This window comes from Malassezia pachydermatis (assembly GCF_001278385.1).
Source record: "Malassezia pachydermatis strain CBS 1879 chromosome Unknown scaffold6, whole genome shotgun sequence".
Taxonomy (NCBI): Eukaryota; Fungi; Basidiomycota; class Malasseziomycetes; order Malasseziales; family Malasseziaceae; genus Malassezia; species Malassezia pachydermatis.
In genome coordinates, this window is record NW_017253143.1 from 424,731 (window position 1) to 440,496 (window position 15,766).

A 15,766-nucleotide genomic window follows, 5' to 3' on the forward strand; every position below is an offset into this window, starting at 1 on the left:
AAGTGCTGCATGGATGACGTGATGCGCAGGCACATGCCAGATCGCGTACGGGAGATTGGCCCAAGAGACAAGGAAGGCGCTCGTGCCAGCGACGCACTGTTGGGTGAGTCGTGCGCAGACTGAAACAATGTGAACACACGGTGCAGGGAGCACCCGACTTCAACTAGTACTACAACCTAGACGATCATGCATTCGCTTCCTGCTGGTCATTTCCTGTTCACTTCGTACGTATTCTCATGCTTGGATAGCAGGCTAACTAGCTAGGGAGTCGGTTGGTGAGGGTCACCCCGACAAGATCTGTGACCAGATCTCGGATGCCATTCTGGACGCTTGCTTGAAGCAGGACCCGCACTCGAAGGTGGCTTGTGAGACGGCGGCCAAGACAGGTCTGATTCTTGTGTTTGGTGAGATCACCACCAAGGCTCAGCTGGACTACCAGAAGATCATCCGTGACACCATCCGTGAGATCGGTTACGACCACTCGGAGAAGGGCTTTGACTACAAGACCTGCAACGTCATGGTCGCCATTGAGCAGCAGTCGCCTGACATTGCCCAGGGTCTTGACCACGGTGACCTGGAGTCGCACGGTGCTGGTGACCAGGGTATTATGTTCGGTTATGCCTCGGATGAGACCCCTGAGCTTATGCCGATGACCATCATGCTGGCCCACAAGCTCAACCAGGCCATGTCGAAGGCTCGCCGTGATGGCTCGCTTCCGTGGCTCCTGCCCGACACCAAGACCCAGGTCACCATTGAATACAAGCACGATGGTGGTGCTGTGATTCCTCTCCGTGTCGACACTGTTGTCGTCTCGGCGCAGCACACGGACGATGTGAGCACTGAGGAGCTCCGTGAGAAGATCAAGTCGGAGATCATCCAGAAGGTGGTGCCCTCGCACATGCTGGACGACAAGACCATCTACCACATCCAGCCGTCGGGTCGCTTCGTCATTGGTGGTCCGCAGGGTGATGCCGGTTTGACCGGTCGTAAGATCATTGTCGACTCGTATGGTGGCTGGGGTGCCCACGGTGGTGGTGCCTTCTCGGGTAAGGACTTCTCGAAGGTCGACCGTTCGGCTGCCTACACGGCTCGCTGGATCGCCAAGTCGCTTGTGGCTGCTGGCCTTGCCCGCCGTGCTCTTGTCCAGCTGTCGTACGCTATTGGTGTGGCTGAGCCTCTTTCGATCTTTGTGGAGACTTACGGCACTGGTACCAAGAGTGACGATGAGCTGGTCAAGATCATCAGCAAGAACTTCGACCTCAAGCCTGGTATCATTGTCAAGGACCTCGAGCTGCAGAAGCCAGTGTACCGCCAGACTGCCTACGGTGGTCACTTTGGCCGCCCCGAGTTCACTTGGGAGCAGCCGAAGAAGCTCGAGATCTAAATGCCTACATCCTAGATTGGGATGTACTACTCTCGTTATCGATTCAACATCGTCACTCGAACCAACCCTTTGGGTGGCCGTAAAATTGGGCTGGCTTGCGCATCCTTTCGCCTGGCTGACTGCTATCCTCCCATGTCATGTCTCTCCCTAGACGAACGATGCCCCCTATCACCCCCCTGAATGAAAGAGCAAGGACCTTGCTTTGTACTTTTGTTACCCACGTCAACCGTGTTTTATAGTCTACTCCTCGTACCAACTCAATGATTTTGCATTTTGAAAAGGGCGGCCGCCCCCGTTGTGTAGGTGGCCTGTGCTTGCCGATTGAGGATGCTCGGACCAGTCACGTGAAGCCCAAGACCGTCGAGCGAGCGCAAGGACTCGCTTCGCGTCAAATAGAGGGAGCATAATGAATTCTCAGATATACCTATAAAAAGTACACTATCGCAAACAGACAAATAAGCCACGAGACCAAAGGAAAGGGAGGGAAAGGGATCAGCAACACAGCCTTGTACAAGGCATGCGATGTATGGATGCAGGACAAACAGGATTAGCGAGCGAGCGCGCTGGATACAGCCTCGCGGAAGCTGCGCAAGAGGCTGTCAATATAGGTCGTCTTTGGCGCAGGCTTTGGCTCCTTCGGAAGGAAGGGCTCGCTGCGCATATGCCCTTCGCCGTCGCCGAACACTTGGATGCTAAAGTCCGCTTCGGTATCGCCAGCAGCCCAACGGCAGCCAATCTCCATTTGGCGGCCACGCTTCCGACGTGCGGCATCCGTCAGCTCCTGAATCTCGGCCATCATCGCGTCGTCCAAGTGCATGGTCGGCATCTTGGCCGTCGTATTCGCGTTCAGGCGTTCCAAGTTGGCCGACTGCAGCGCTGCCGTGACATGGTCCATGTCGTCCTTGTCATGCTGCATGGCATGCACGGGCGGCTCCCAAATGCTTGCCAGGTCCTCCGAGCCAGCGCCAACGGTCATGGCCAGGTGACGCAGCCAAGCAAACGTGCTGAACACGACAGGGTCCACTTGCGACCAGCGGTGCAAGAAGTTGTACCAGCCGGGCGCACCGCGGTCCAAGAACGAGGCGATCATGTTGATCGAGCGAGCAGGATCTTGGACACGAGCACGAACACTTTCAAGCATATCAAAGAGGCGCATCAGGAATACGTGCAAGTGCATAATGTCCTCACGGATGCCCTTGACGCGGTGCAAGCGGACCAGGGCTTCCAGCAATGGCTCAAAGAACACTGTCAATGCATCCAGAATGGTCGGGTCTTGCAGCATGCCGCGGATCTGCGTCACATCTCGATGCAGCGAGTAGATGCGAAGAACACGCTGGAGGTTGACAATCAGCATGTACCCTTCGCTCTGGTTGGCACGCTTGCGAGCCGCCGTCGGGTGGGTCTGCATGAACTCATGGTACTCACGCGAGGCCAGAATCACACGCTGCACATCCGCCTTGCTCAGTTTTGGCGCATCGGAGCCACGGACAATCGCAGCGACTAGGGGAATGTCCGCACGCAAGGCATGCTGGCGGACCAAACGCTTGGTATCCTCTGGGCTCTCCACAAACGCACGAAGCTTGCGCAGCATAGTGTCAGAACCGATCACTTGCTGCAGCGAGCGCAACTCTTCGTCCTGGGCCACAGGATTGTCTTCGTAGACGATCTGGAAGATGGCCTGGAAGAAACGGTTGCGCAGGAACTGCTTCTGCCACTCGGCCACAGCCTGAAGGGCAGGCAAACGCATCGCGTTGGCCAGACGACGCCACGGCACGGCATCGATCAGGTCGCGAATGCGGATGAGGTTGCCGCGCGACATGTCGCCCTGGATAAACACGCCGTAGAGGAAGCGTGCGACCTGCAAGTTGCCCCATGACACCATCGTCTGGTACGACGTGGGAAGGTCCTTGTAGTTGGGTGTCGCCTTCAGAGCATCGTACATCTTCAAGAAACCATCACCATCCACACAGTCTGCCCAAATACGCTGTTGGACGCGGCGAATGCTCAGCACATTCTCACCGGCCATCTGTGCATCCATCTCACGCTCCTCAATACGGCGGCAGTCCACACGACGACGGTCCGCAATGTTTAGAAGCTCATTTGTATCGAGCTCACGATCGTGGAAGCATCCGATACTAAGGAATGCACGCACTTCGCTGCTCTCACCAATGCTGCGGATCGCCAGCGTATCACGCAGCCAGGAGCGCAACAGACGACGGTCCACCTCGAAACGCGGCATGGGACGCGCACGCTGCGCATACAGCGGCGTGAGAATGTCAGCCGCCGTCATGCCAGGAGGCGGACGCGATGGCTCCTTGCGACCGTCGATCGTCGACGTATCATCGTCATAGTACGACGTCTCATCATCCTCGTACGACGTCTCGTCATCGTATGTCATGTACGACGACGAAGTTTCATCGTACGACGTCGTGCCAGTGATAGTCGACGACACATCCGACGTGCGTGTGTCCGTGGCTGTAGAGGGCGACATCAACGTCGACGCAGACTTGCTAGGCGGCGAGGGTGGCATGCGGCCGGGCAAGCGCGGCAGCGGACGAACGTGGACGTAAGGACCCAGCTCCTGGGCCAGCTTCGCTCGGAATTCGTCCCAGTCGCGATCGTTACGCACGACAAATTCGTCCATCCGGTTGGGCCGGCGAATACGCAACAAAAAGTCGCGGCTGTGGTGTGCGTGCTCACGCACTGCCACAATATCCACCTCAAAGCCGCCGGCACGCAGACGGTCGGTAGGGCGTCGGTAGCTCACAAATGCTTCAGGTGGAAGCAGATCCGCATTCGGCCAGCCGAACGGTCGGTTGTGGACAGGCTCTGCCCCAAAGTAGGGACTACCAGGACCCACCCTAAGCACCGCCGTTATGTAGCGCGTCGCCCACTTGCGTAAAAGCTGCGATAACGCTGATCCCGTCGAGAGAGCCATGAACGGCATACCATCGCCCTCGCCGTTGCGGTCCACAGCGGCACTCAGAGAGCGCGCTTGCAGCTCACGTGCGATGGGCATAATCGCCTTGAAAAAGTAGGAGCGAGCCAGGGCAGCCTTGTTCGGCGGCGGCGGCGGCGGTGCACGGCCTTGCTTCGCAGCCTTCGCGGCAGCTTGGTGGACCGCTTGCGGCGAGGGCGGGACAAACAAGGGGAACGTGCAGAATGCATTGCGCAGCAGGAAGCGCAGCAGGGGCAGGTCCACTTGCACAGGCTTCGGGTCGTACACGTCGCGACGGAACACGTCTTCGTCGTCGCTCAAGTCGGCATCCGCGACACTGGCCTCCTCGTCGTCGGGAAAGTCGCCCGCGCGCGAGTCAGCATCGGACTTGATAGGACGACGGCGGCCCTGGTTGAGACCATGGCCTTGACGGCTGACAGAGCGTCCCACAGGCTTGTCAAACGATGTAAGAAGGAACATGCGGTCCATTTCCCATTGCAGCTCCTTGCTGACCATCTCACGCAAGAAGTAGTGCGTTTGCTCCGGCGTCATTTCACGCATGAGCCATGATTTCTTCGCTTCAGCAGCCTGCTTGGCCTCCGCCGACTTGTGTGTCTGTACCAGCAAGTCATCACCTTCCGTATCGGTGGGCGCCTCGGACGGCGTGAGCAGGTACTTTTGCGTATTGCGAGACACGCGTTTCGCGCGTGGCTTGGCGCGCGAGCGCGAGTGGGGCATGCGGTGCTCCAAGTCGCGGAAGGCGTTGAGACCGGAAGCGTGACGCGTGCTCTCCCGCGGGGGCTGACGCAGTGCTGCAGGCGGCGCGGCGCGTGGTCCACGCGTAGGAAGACCTGCTGTTTTGGGACGGTGGGCACGATCCGCGGCAGCTGCTGCAGCCAGCGTTGCTGGCACAGCCGCCATCGAGGGCGGTACAGGACTCGTGGTTGTGTTCGTATCGCGCTTCGACTGCCGCGAACGAGTGCGACGAGATGGAATAGGCTCCTCCGACTCGGAAGGCGAGGCACCAGACACAGAGTAAAATTCACTCGACGTGCCGATCGAGGCACTCGGTGTATGCTTCCCGCCACGCTTGAGTGGGACGGGGGGGCTTTCAAGCAGCGACTCTACGTCTTCCGATCCATGCTGTTGGCTGCTCAGAGGCCCCGAGCGTGGCATCAAGGGACTGGACGGCAAAGCCGATGCTGAGGCAGCCTCGCCATCGAACAAGCTCGGCTCAATGCTCTCCGGACGACGAATATCACGAGCAAAGCGATCCAGCGCATGACCCTCCGCGAAGGGATCGACCAAACGTGGTGTATGACTGCTGGGCTCGTTGCGCAGGAGCACGCCATCCGTCTCCTTGGGCGCACGCTCACGCGTGTACAATTCCGTACGATCGCTTTCCGTCAGCAGATCGTCGTGAGTATCCACCTCTGACGCCGTAAAGTCCGACACAGCGCGTTGCGCAGGCGCAGGCGCAGGCGCAGGCGCACGCACAGGCGTCACACCACTCGCTCTGCGAGGCGGGGCGCCACGGCCCAGACCCTTGCGTGGAGGCGGCGAGAGAGGCTGCCGACGGCCAATGGGCTCGTCCGTTACAGCACTGCTCTCCCACTGACTCACGTCGTCGTCGTCCAAGTAGCTCTCGTCATCATAGTCGGTGGTTGACAAGTAGCTATCATGATCCACAACGGGCACCGGGGCGGGCACAGGTTTCGTGCTAGAGCGCTTGGGCGCTGACGCCGGTACAGAGCGAGTCACAGGGGGGCTGGTCGCTCGCGCAGGTGGCTTGGCCGCAGTCTCGCTCGCCTTGCTTTCCTCCCTCTTCAGCGCCTCAGGACGAGCGCCTGCGGTGGGCTGCGCATTCTTGTTCGGCATCGAAGGCTCCGCATCCGGGGGGGCCACAGAGCCACTAGGCGCACCAGGTCGCTGCGCTGGCTCTTCGCTCGCGGCCAGCACGGTAGCGCCACTCACAGCGGTATCCGCTTGGCTGCGGAGACCACGCACCGTTTCCAGGCGCTGCGACATGGTAAGCGGCGATGGCGGGGCCTCGGGCGCAGCGCTCTTGCCCTTCTTCATCTTCGCGAAGCGGCTGAAGAAGCCCTTGCGACCGGCTGTGGGCGCGGGCGCCTGCGCAGGCGCAGCGGCCGGTCCCGGTGCAGAGGCAGCAGGCGTGGAAGAAGCCACAGGTACCGCGGCAGGCGGAGGTGCAGAGGCTGGCATCACATTGGACACGTTTCTGTTGGCACCACTTACAGGCACGGCGGGAGGAGCAGGTTCTGCTTTGCTCTTACGCAAATTGCGCAAAAAACCGCCTTTGGACGCTGCGGCGGCGCCTGCGGCTCCTGCAGCGCCAGCACCGACGGCAGCGGCACCAACAGCAGGCAGGTTGTCCGCCATTGACCGGTGGCCTGTGGGCGTGGATGCATCTGGCTCGTTCGATACGGCTTCCTCCAAGTCGTTGTGAGCATCCGCCGTGGGTCCATGCGGATCGGCTACAGTCGACGCATCATCAAACTCGTCTTCGTTGTCGTACGAGGCTGGCCCATCTTCGTCCGTGTACAGACTGTCTTCATGGCCATGCGCGCCAGCACCACCCACCTCTTCGTTGTAGCCAGTGTCGTCGTCGTAACCGGTCTCATCATCGTAGCCGGTTTCATCGTCGTACATGCCAGCACCGCTTACCTCCTCATTATAGCCGGTGTCGTCGTCGTAGCCCGTCTCATCATCGTACAGACCAGATTGACCCGTCTCGTCATCGTACAGACCAGAGCGGACAGTCTCATCGTCATAGCCCGTCTCGTCATCGTACAGACCAGATTGACCCGTCTCGTCCTCGTACAGACCAGATCGGACAGTCTCATCGTCATAGCCAGTCTCGTCATCGTACAGACCAGATTGACCCGTCTCGTCCTCGTAGCCCGTCTCGTCATCGTACAGACCAGATCGGACAGTCTCATCGTCATAGCCAGTCTCGTCATCGTACAGACCAGATTGACCCGTCTCGTCCTCGTAGCCCGTCTCGTCATCGTACAGTTCAGACGCGCCCGTTTCGTCACCATAACCAGTTTCGCGGTCGTATTCATCATCATACAACTCCGACTGGCCGGTCTCATCTTCATAACCGGTCTCGTCACCATATAGCTCAGACTGGCCAGTTTCATCATCATACAGCCCAGAGTACCCCGTCTCGTCATCGTACTGGTCAGAATACGGCGTCTCATCGTCGTATTCGTCAGAGTAGGGCGTCTCGTCATCGTAGCTGTAAGATGAGCCAGTGTATTCATCCCCTGTATATATAGAAGAGCCTTCGTCACCATGTAGCATGGTGCCAGAAGGACCACTGCTATGCATGCCCGATAGATTCGAGAGCCGGCCACGCATAGCATCAGGAACCTGGTCTTGGACAAACTGATTGACCTTGACAGGCGCTCCCTTGGGTAAGCTTGGCATACCAGTGGATTGGAGTGCCGCGCTCATTTGTAAGGACCGTGTCAAATAAGTGTTAGTTGTCGATCAGAGAAGAAAAAAGAGTGCGTAAATGAAGTAAACGATCACAGAAAAAAAAAAGAGCGAGCTGTGGCAGGTCAGACCTATCAAGAATCAAATGAAAGGTTCGTATCGCTTCAAACCGAGACGAGCGTCACGATATGTAATCTCTGCACGCTCTGTGATATGGTAGTGATGGAGTACTGCAGAACCCCACGTATGCCACTTTCCTCACTCTCAACGCATGGCCGTGTTGCCCCAGTGACTAGAAGTGGCAATACATGCGTAGATTGTTGTTGTGTAGACATTGTGGAGCCAATCACAGCTAACAGAATATTTAACATCTCCAACCCCTGCAGGCGGGGGCCACCACCCTGCCGTTGCTTACTAGCTGCATCTGCGCAGCGCAGCCAAATAGATCAACAAGTCATGTGCGGATTTGAAAAAAAAAAAAAAAATAGGAACAAGTTGCTGTGTCCAAAGAGTTGCGTAGGATCGACAGAAGATGCTCTTTCGATCTGCCCTACCTTTACCGTAGCCTGGTTCTTAGTGTTGGGGTCCTACGTAGCGTGGACATGTATTTAGGCTGAAAAACAAACTAGGCTATGGATGGACAATGCGGCTGTGCGACAAGGCATGCCACCCCCTACTAGGATATCTAAGTCGTGCCACGGATCTATGGGCGAGCACCTACTTATCCTTTACGTGATTTTGACCTCAACGGTAAATGTTAGAAGAGGCTAGATGGGCATCGCAGGGAAGACAGGCCATATTAGGCTTCGACACGTGGCTCCAAGGGAGGCAGGCGTTTCTTTCGATGACGTGACGAATGTGGAGGATGGCACCACAGCTTTGTTGGTAGTAAAAAAGTCCGAGGTGAGGTGCCGGGGAGGAAGACGACACAGGCATCTTTCTCTCCTTCATTGTTCCCATACGGATCGGATCAGTATGGCATCGTCCAACTCGTCCGCGCTGCATAGTGCTGCGCTGGTGGCAGGTGGGGCTGTGGTCGGCACCAGCCTGTTTACTTTGGCGCGGTCGCTGATGTCGGGCAAAGCACTTACCAAGGTGTCGTCTGCACCCTCCTCGGGCAAGTCTGCTGCAGCTGGTGCCCTAGCGGGAGCTACGTCCGCGTCGTCGCACCCTCTGCGTGCCACGACGCTGCAGCCCAGTGAGGATGCTGTGGATGACAAGTCGGGTCTGTTTGTGGCGCCCAAGAGCACCGTGGATGCGACGTACAACACGTGTGGTGTGATGGGTGTGCCGTACAGCCCGCGCTCGAAGCAGCCGCTGGTCAAGTCGAAGGACACGCACGTTGACTTGGGCTTCGGCGAAGCAGTGCCTGCTACCTCCGTCGATATGCTGACGCTTGATCAGGCTGTGCTCGCAACCAGCCTGCTAGCTATTGAGGCACTGGCGTTTGCGAACAGCGGCACGATCTTTACGTACGAAAGCGCCACGACTGGATTTGGCCAGGCATGTGAAGCGCAGGCGCAGGAGCCATCCGCGCCGCGTGTGCTTGCGATGCAGACACGTGCTGGTGCTGGTCAGGCGATTGCTGGCTACTTGGCTGGCGAAGGTAGTGCCGACCAGCCCGCGGGTCAACAGGCTACCGTTTCGGTACTGACCAATGCTCAGGGTTTGCTGGCCATGGGTCCGGCGCTGGCTACGATCGACACGAAGAACACGGACCTTGTTCTACACGTCTCGGGTGCCAGCCAAGCGACGTCGGACGACCTGAGCGTCACGAACGACTACGCCTCGACGCTCTCGACCGCTGCCATGCTGGGCGATCTGGGCTTCGAGGTGCTTATTTCCTCGACGCGTCAAGAGGCTGTTGAGGTGGCGCACTACGCGTACACGCGCAAGGACAAGAAGCCCTTGATCCACATCTTTGATGGTGCGTTTGCTGGTGCTGAGGTGGGCACTGTGACGCCGCCCAGCGGAGCTACGCCGGAGGCATTGGCGTACACGGGTCCCTCTTCACCAGAGACGGTGCTTGTGATGCCCAACGGCTCGATCTCGGCGCGTGCCCGTGCTATGTTGCTGATGCTGCCCTCGGCGACACGCAGCAAGCTGGGCATTATCGCTGTTCGCGCGCTGCGTCCCTGGGACGGTAAAGCGCTCTGTGCAAAGATTCCCTCGAGTGCAAAGACTGTGCGCGTCGTGGAGGAGGCATTCTCGCCGCTGGGCGGTGCTTTGTATGCTGACGTTTTGGAGGCATCGCTGAGCGGAGCTTGTGGCGAGAAGACGCTGGCTGTCCAGTCAGTGGTCCTTGCACCTGGTCAGGAGCTCTCGGTGCCGGATTGGTACGCGCTCTTGCAGGCTGCTGTGTCATCCTCGCGCTCGTTGTGTCTGTCGGAGGTGCTTGCCAAGTCGGATGCGACGCAGGTGGCATCTATCGACTTGTTGAAGCTTACGGGCTCACACCTGTATACCTTCTTCGGCACCGATGAGGGCTGCACAAGCACCGCTGCGCCCCTGTTGGCAAGTGCGCTGCATGACAACCGCACGCAAGGTGTACGTGCGCTCTCGCGCTTCGACAACTTTGCCGCCGGTGGCGCGGTGAGGGCAGATGTGGTGTACTCGGAGCGCCAGGGTGCGGAAATTCCCATCGATATGCTTGCGCGCGAGGGCCAGTCGAATGTGGTCATTGTTAGCGAGCCTGTGACGCTTCTTCGTCGCCACGCTGTGCTTTCGGCTCTCCGTGAGAATGGCACAGTCGTTTTCCTTGCGAATGGCTGGACTCCCGAGGATGTGGATGCGTCGCTGTGTGCGGACGACAAGAAGCTACTGGCTGCGAAGAAGGCGCGTGTGTTTGTCGTAGACCCGCAAGCAAGTGTGCAATCGCTCACGTCGGCGCTAGCCGACGCACACAAGGGCAAGAACGAGGCGCCTAGTGCCACGGACCTCGCCCCAAGCGTGCTCTTAGCAAGTGTAGCGCAGGCTGAGTCGTCGTTGGCCTCGTTGGTGTCGAAGGCCTCGTGGGCGTCGGACAAGGTGTGGCAGAACGTGATGTACGACGCTGTGAAGACAGTGCCGGTGCCTGACACCTGGGCTGCCGCCGAATCGGCCACGCCGGAGGAGGCGGAGAAGGCCGCGAAGCGTGCGACGCAGTGGTCGTACAACAGCACACGGGCGCACACCGATATGCTTGCGTCGACCAAGGAAGTGCAGCGTGCCTCCTGGGCGATGGCTGCATGGCAGCTTCTCTTCCGCGAAGCGTACGCGTCGGATGAGCATGCGCTACGTCCTGACCTACCGGAGAAGACGTACAACATCAAGGTGTCCGTCAACAAGCGCCTTACGCCGCTAGAGTACGACCGATACCTGTTCCATATGGAGCTCGACACGACGGGCACGGACCTCAAGTACGAGGTCGGTGAAGCGTTGGGTGTGCATGGCTGGAACGACGACGAGGAAGTGGCACAGTTCATTGCATGGAGTGGCTACAACCCTGACGAGGTGGTGTTTGCGCCGAGTGTGCTGTGCCCTGGCACGATGGAGAGCCGCACTGTGTTCCAGACGCTGCAGCAGAATCTGGACATCTTCGGTAAGCCGCCCAAGAGCTTCTTTGAGGCGCTAGGCAAGGCAGTGAAGAGCAAGGATGAGGCACGTTGGCTGCGTTTCATCAGCTCGGCAGAGGGCAGCAGCACGTTTAAGAAGCTCTCCGAGTCGGAGACAGTGACCTACGTCGATGTCCTACACATGTTCCCCAGCGCGCAGGTCGACATGAACTGGCTCATCAAGCACGTGGAGCCGATCAAACCGCGTCACTACTCGATTGCTAGCGCGCAAGTCGCTGTAGGCAACTCGGTCCACTTGCTGATCGTGACGGTTGACTGGAAGACACCGCATGGCAGCCCACGCTACGGTCAATGCACGCGCTATCTCTCGCGCCTGCGTCCAGGCACCAAGGTCACAGTGAGTCTCAAGCCTTCGGTCATGAAGCTTCCGCCGCTGTCGACGCAGCCGATCATCATGGCAGGTCTTGGTACCGGTGCCGCGCCCTTCCGTGCGTTCTTGCAGTACCGTGCCTACGAAAAGGCGCAGGGCAAGGAGATCGGCCCAATGTACTACTACTTCGGTTCGCGTCACCGCGCGATGGAGTACATGTACGGCGAAGAACTCGAGGCGTACCTGGCCGACGGCGTGCTCACGCACCTCGGTCTCGCATTCTCGCGTGACCAGAAGAAGAAGGTGTACATCCAGCACAAGATTGTGGAGGATGGTAAGCAGCTGACCGAGTACCTCGTCCCGGAGCTTGCCAAGGAGAACCAAGGCAAGGACCTGGAGGGCATGAAGGGTCTCTTCACGCTTTGTGGTCCCGTGTGGCCTGTGCCCGATATTCAGGAGGCCCTGGTCACTGCGTTTATCGAGCACGGCTGGTCGCGCGAGCAGGCGGAGGAGAAGATCAACGAGCTGAAGGAAGAGGAACGCTACGTTCTCGAAGTCTACTAAATAGAGGCATAGCTTTCTTCACCAGTATGGCACGACTATATGCGCTCACAAGCTGCACGGTCCTTGGCACGGCACACCTCCACCGAATCGGCCCATCCACATAGAAGAATCAGTCTGTACCCTGAGGTCACGTGAGACTTATAGTTTTGCGCGCGACTCCCACAAGCTGTTTGCCGTACAACGCAAGCACTTGTCTCTCACCACTAACGCGATGGCGACTGTGAACCACAAGATCTTCCGCACGGCGAACGCGCCCACCGGTGCTCCCAGCGACGCTGAGAAGACTATCTGCCAGGCCCTTATTGACCTTGAGACCCACATTCCGGAGCTCAAGATGGAGCTGCGCCCGCTCCAGGTGAGCGCCGTGAAGGAGGTCGAGGTCAAGGGTGGTAAGCTCGCCTACGTCGTCTTCGTGCCGATGCCCCAGCTCAAGGCTTTCCACAAGGTTCAGCAGCGGTATGTATTAAAACACAACTAGTGTAGAACAGCGACTAACCTCTTCCAGCCTCACCCGTGAGCTCGAGAAGAAGTTCTCGGACCACCACGTTGTGTTCATTGGCCAGCGCCGCATCCTGCCGAAGCCCGGCAGCCACAGCCGTGCTAAGCAGCCGCGTCCCCGCAGCCGCACCCTCACCGAGGTCCACAACGCTATCCTCGAAGACCTTGTGTTCCCCACCGAGATCACTGCCAAGCGCACTCGCGTGGCCGCTGACGGCAGCAAGCTGGTCCGCTGCGCCCTCGACTCGAAGGACGCTACCAGCCTGGAGTACAAGCTGGAGACCTTCTCGAGCGTCTACCGCAAGCTCACGGGCAAGGACGTGGCCTTCACCATCTAAGGTGTTGGCTCCTCATTGCACATGAACCAGTGGAAGCAGGTCGATGCTGCACCCTCTCGTGCATATGAAAGCCCACTATCACTTGCTGATGGTTCATTGGTACCTTTTTCACGCTCATAAAGCCACAGAGTTTACGTTTTTACCAACACTCTTGTGGTGTAATGATGCGCCGTCCCACTGTCTAGGTGCTTAGGTCATACCCTATAGTTGGACGCATACGCCCAAAAATGCTAGTACATCTACGGATATTTATTTTGTGTGAAATGGCGACACGTTGTATGTACGATGGACCATGGCGTCTTTTTTATGATTGAATTGTAGAGCGTGCCATGCGTCTGCCAGGCTATACGTAAGCTGCGCCTCTTCGCCCAGCCCTTTGTCCGCGGCGCGACTGGAGGGGGGCGGCACCACACCAGAATGGAAAAGGAAAATCACGTGAAGATTGAGCACGTCATTTACGATGCTGGCTACGCCATGGCCTAAGAATGTCCGAGCGCTGAATGCATAGTATGAAGGGCGTAGGAAAGAGCTCAGTCATTCTTACTCACGTCGCACGACTATCGCCACACCATGCAAAAGTCCTTGGGAAAGCTCCTGAACCGTACCCAGAAGCGCCCTTCTACCGTCGATGCAGACCTTTCATCGTCCATAATGAGTGACGTACCGGCAGTTACGCCCGGTGGATCACGTTTTGTGTCCCCTACAGGATCACCCCCACGAACCCCGGCTTCATTCATTCCTACAGGCGAGTCTAATGTTATCTCTGCCGCTGTCCAGGAATCCATTTCGCATGGGAAATCAGCTAAAGAGAACAAGATTGAGTTTTTCTCCAAAGACATCCCCTTCTTTTGGCTCAGCAACAGCTCAGACCATCCTGTTGTCGTGGATGGTGTGCGTTATCCCACCGCGGAGCATCTCTTCCAGGCGCAGAAGTTTGTGGAACACCGCCCAGACCTGGCGTCCAAAGTGCGTAAGGCATCGACACCCATTGAAGCTATTCACGTTGCTCGCATGAATTCGCAATATGTTCGTCCAGACTGGATCAAGGGTGGTGTGAATGTATCTACGATGCGCATGGTGCTCTTGACAAAGTTCATGCAACATACTGATCTACGCCAAGCACTACTTGAGACGGGCGATGCTGAGATCGTGCATGCTAGTCCAAACGACGCCTTCTGGGGCTCCGCAGCCCCTGTCGAGGCTGTGGGCCGAGGCCGAAATATGCTCGGCCGTACTATTATGCAGACTCGTGAGCTTCTGCGAGTGGCTGCTGGTGTTGGTGCTAACAGTGGTACGCGAACTGTATAAGTGACCTTCTTTTTGTTCATATACATATACCCCGTCTTTTACGAAATGCAATGATGACTTAGTTTTTATTTCCTAGGCGCGATTTTGATTGGCACGTGCGAGTAGGGCTCCTGTGCCAGAGGTCACGTCCAAAAAAAAAGTACTTCGAGTGGTACCAAGACGCGAGATCATGGATGAGATCGTGCCTCATCTGTACATTGGTTCCCTACCAACATGCTTGGAGATGACATCACTAAGGCAGTCACATATCAAATCTATTGTATCTTGCATGTATGACCCTCCCTCCCTCCCTGAGAGCTATGACATCAAGGACGAGAATCTCTTGAATGTGCCTGTGGATGATGTAGAGGACATCCCGATCTTTTTGTACTTCGGTCAATGTTGCCGGTTTTTGGAGCAACGTCTACATGATTCGAACGAAGCGTCAAATGGCTCTGTCCTCGTATACTGCCAAGCTGGCAGTTCGCGAAGTGTCACGGTACGTGTGGCTTTTGAGCTCATGTTAGATTGTTGCTGCTTATTTGATGAAGGCACGCCAATGGACCGTCGAGCAGGCCCTGTCGTTTATGAAATCAAAGCGAAAGGAAGCTGATCCCAACCCAGGATTCCTGCAACAGTGTGTACTTTATGTCTAACATACAGACTGGCTCTCTTTGAGGCCGAAGGATACCAAGTTCGATTACCACGACCTCAAGTTCGGCGGTTTTTGATTCAACATACCAATGCTATGGATACTTTACTCACACCCACCATGCTAATCCAAAAAGGCAAAGATGCCGGCGATGACGATCCTTACTCGGACCCTGTGGATGCTGCATCCCAAACGACCAGTTCCAGCACATCATCGGCTCGTCTTCGCTGCAAGATGTGCCGTCGTGAACTGGCATCAGCAGAGCATGTGGTACCCCACGATCCAGGGAAGGGCGAGATGGCGTTTGAGCCAAACAAGCGCGATAGTGTGCGGAAAGGTGTCACACCTGCCCCACAAGCAGGCATGCGTGCCCTGCCACAGGTGCCGGTCCTCCCACCACAACTGGCTCGAGCACGGCAAGCTTTGGCAGGTCCAACGATGCGTCAAAGTCTACTGCACTCACCACGTTGTTCTGCGTACTTTGTTGAGCCCCTCACGTGGATGATGGACTCGTCAGATGTGGTGGAAGGGGTGATCAGTGGACGGCTGATCTGTCCCAATGACAAATGCCAAGCCAAGCTGGGAAGCTGGACGTGGGCAGGCACGCAATGTGCATGGTATGTACAGTTTTGTTGTTATTGACTCAGAGCAGTGGTGCATGGGTGACACCTGCCTTTGGATTGCAACGCGCCAAAGTCGATGAAGTGTTCGTTTCATAG

General features: G+C 57.4%; 6 protein-coding genes across 6 annotated transcripts; 5 read left to right on the forward strand and 1 right to left on the reverse strand.

The window, feature by feature from the left end:
- Positions 1–186: 186 nt before the first annotated feature.
- Positions 187–1,384, forward strand: Malapachy_0188 (methionine adenosyltransferase; the record flags this gene model as incomplete). Its single annotated transcript, XM_018134720.1, has 2 exons — positions 187–224; positions 265–1,384. 2 exons carry the CDS (start codon positions 187–189, stop codon positions 1,382–1,384), a joined length of 1,158 nt encoding a protein of 385 aa, XP_017991028.1.
- Positions 1,385–1,931: 547 nt separating this feature from the next.
- Positions 1,932–7,802, reverse strand: Malapachy_0260 (cdc4 and related f-box and wd-40 protein; the record flags this gene model as incomplete). The annotated part of the gene is made up of 1 exon (XM_018134789.1): positions 1,932–7,802. The coding sequence occupies one exon, from the start codon at positions 7,800–7,802 to the stop codon at positions 1,932–1,934; it is 5,871 nt and encodes a 1,956-aa protein (XP_017990940.1).
- Positions 7,803–8,759: 957 nt separating this feature from the next.
- Malapachy_0211 (assimilatory sulfite reductase) lies at positions 8,760–12,272 on the forward strand (the record flags this gene model as incomplete). The annotated part of the gene is made up of 1 exon (XM_018134742.1): positions 8,760–12,272. One exon carries the CDS (start codon positions 8,760–8,762, stop codon positions 12,270–12,272), a length of 3,513 nt encoding a protein of 1,170 aa, XP_017990982.1.
- Positions 12,273–12,483: 211 nt separating this feature from the next.
- On the forward strand, positions 12,484–13,108 carry Malapachy_0220 (40s ribosomal protein s7; the record flags this gene model as incomplete). The annotated part of the gene is made up of 2 exons (XM_018134751.1): positions 12,484–12,728; positions 12,778–13,108. The coding sequence occupies 2 exons, from the start codon at positions 12,484–12,486 to the stop codon at positions 13,106–13,108; spliced, it is 576 nt and encodes a 191-aa protein (XP_017991088.1).
- Positions 13,109–13,678: 570 nt separating this feature from the next.
- Malapachy_0252 (hypothetical protein) lies at positions 13,679–14,416 on the forward strand (the record flags this gene model as incomplete). The annotated part of the gene is made up of 1 exon (XM_018134781.1): positions 13,679–14,416. One exon carries the CDS (start codon positions 13,679–13,681, stop codon positions 14,414–14,416), a length of 738 nt encoding a protein of 245 aa, XP_017990970.1.
- Positions 14,417–14,684: 268 nt separating this feature from the next.
- On the forward strand, positions 14,685–15,766 carry Malapachy_0216 (dual specificity protein phosphatase 12-like protein; the record flags this gene model as incomplete). Its single annotated transcript, XM_018134747.1, has 4 exons — positions 14,685–14,894; positions 14,947–15,032; positions 15,059–15,664; positions 15,700–15,766. The coding sequence occupies 4 exons, from the start codon at positions 14,685–14,687 to the stop codon at positions 15,764–15,766; spliced, it is 969 nt and encodes a 322-aa protein (XP_017991153.1).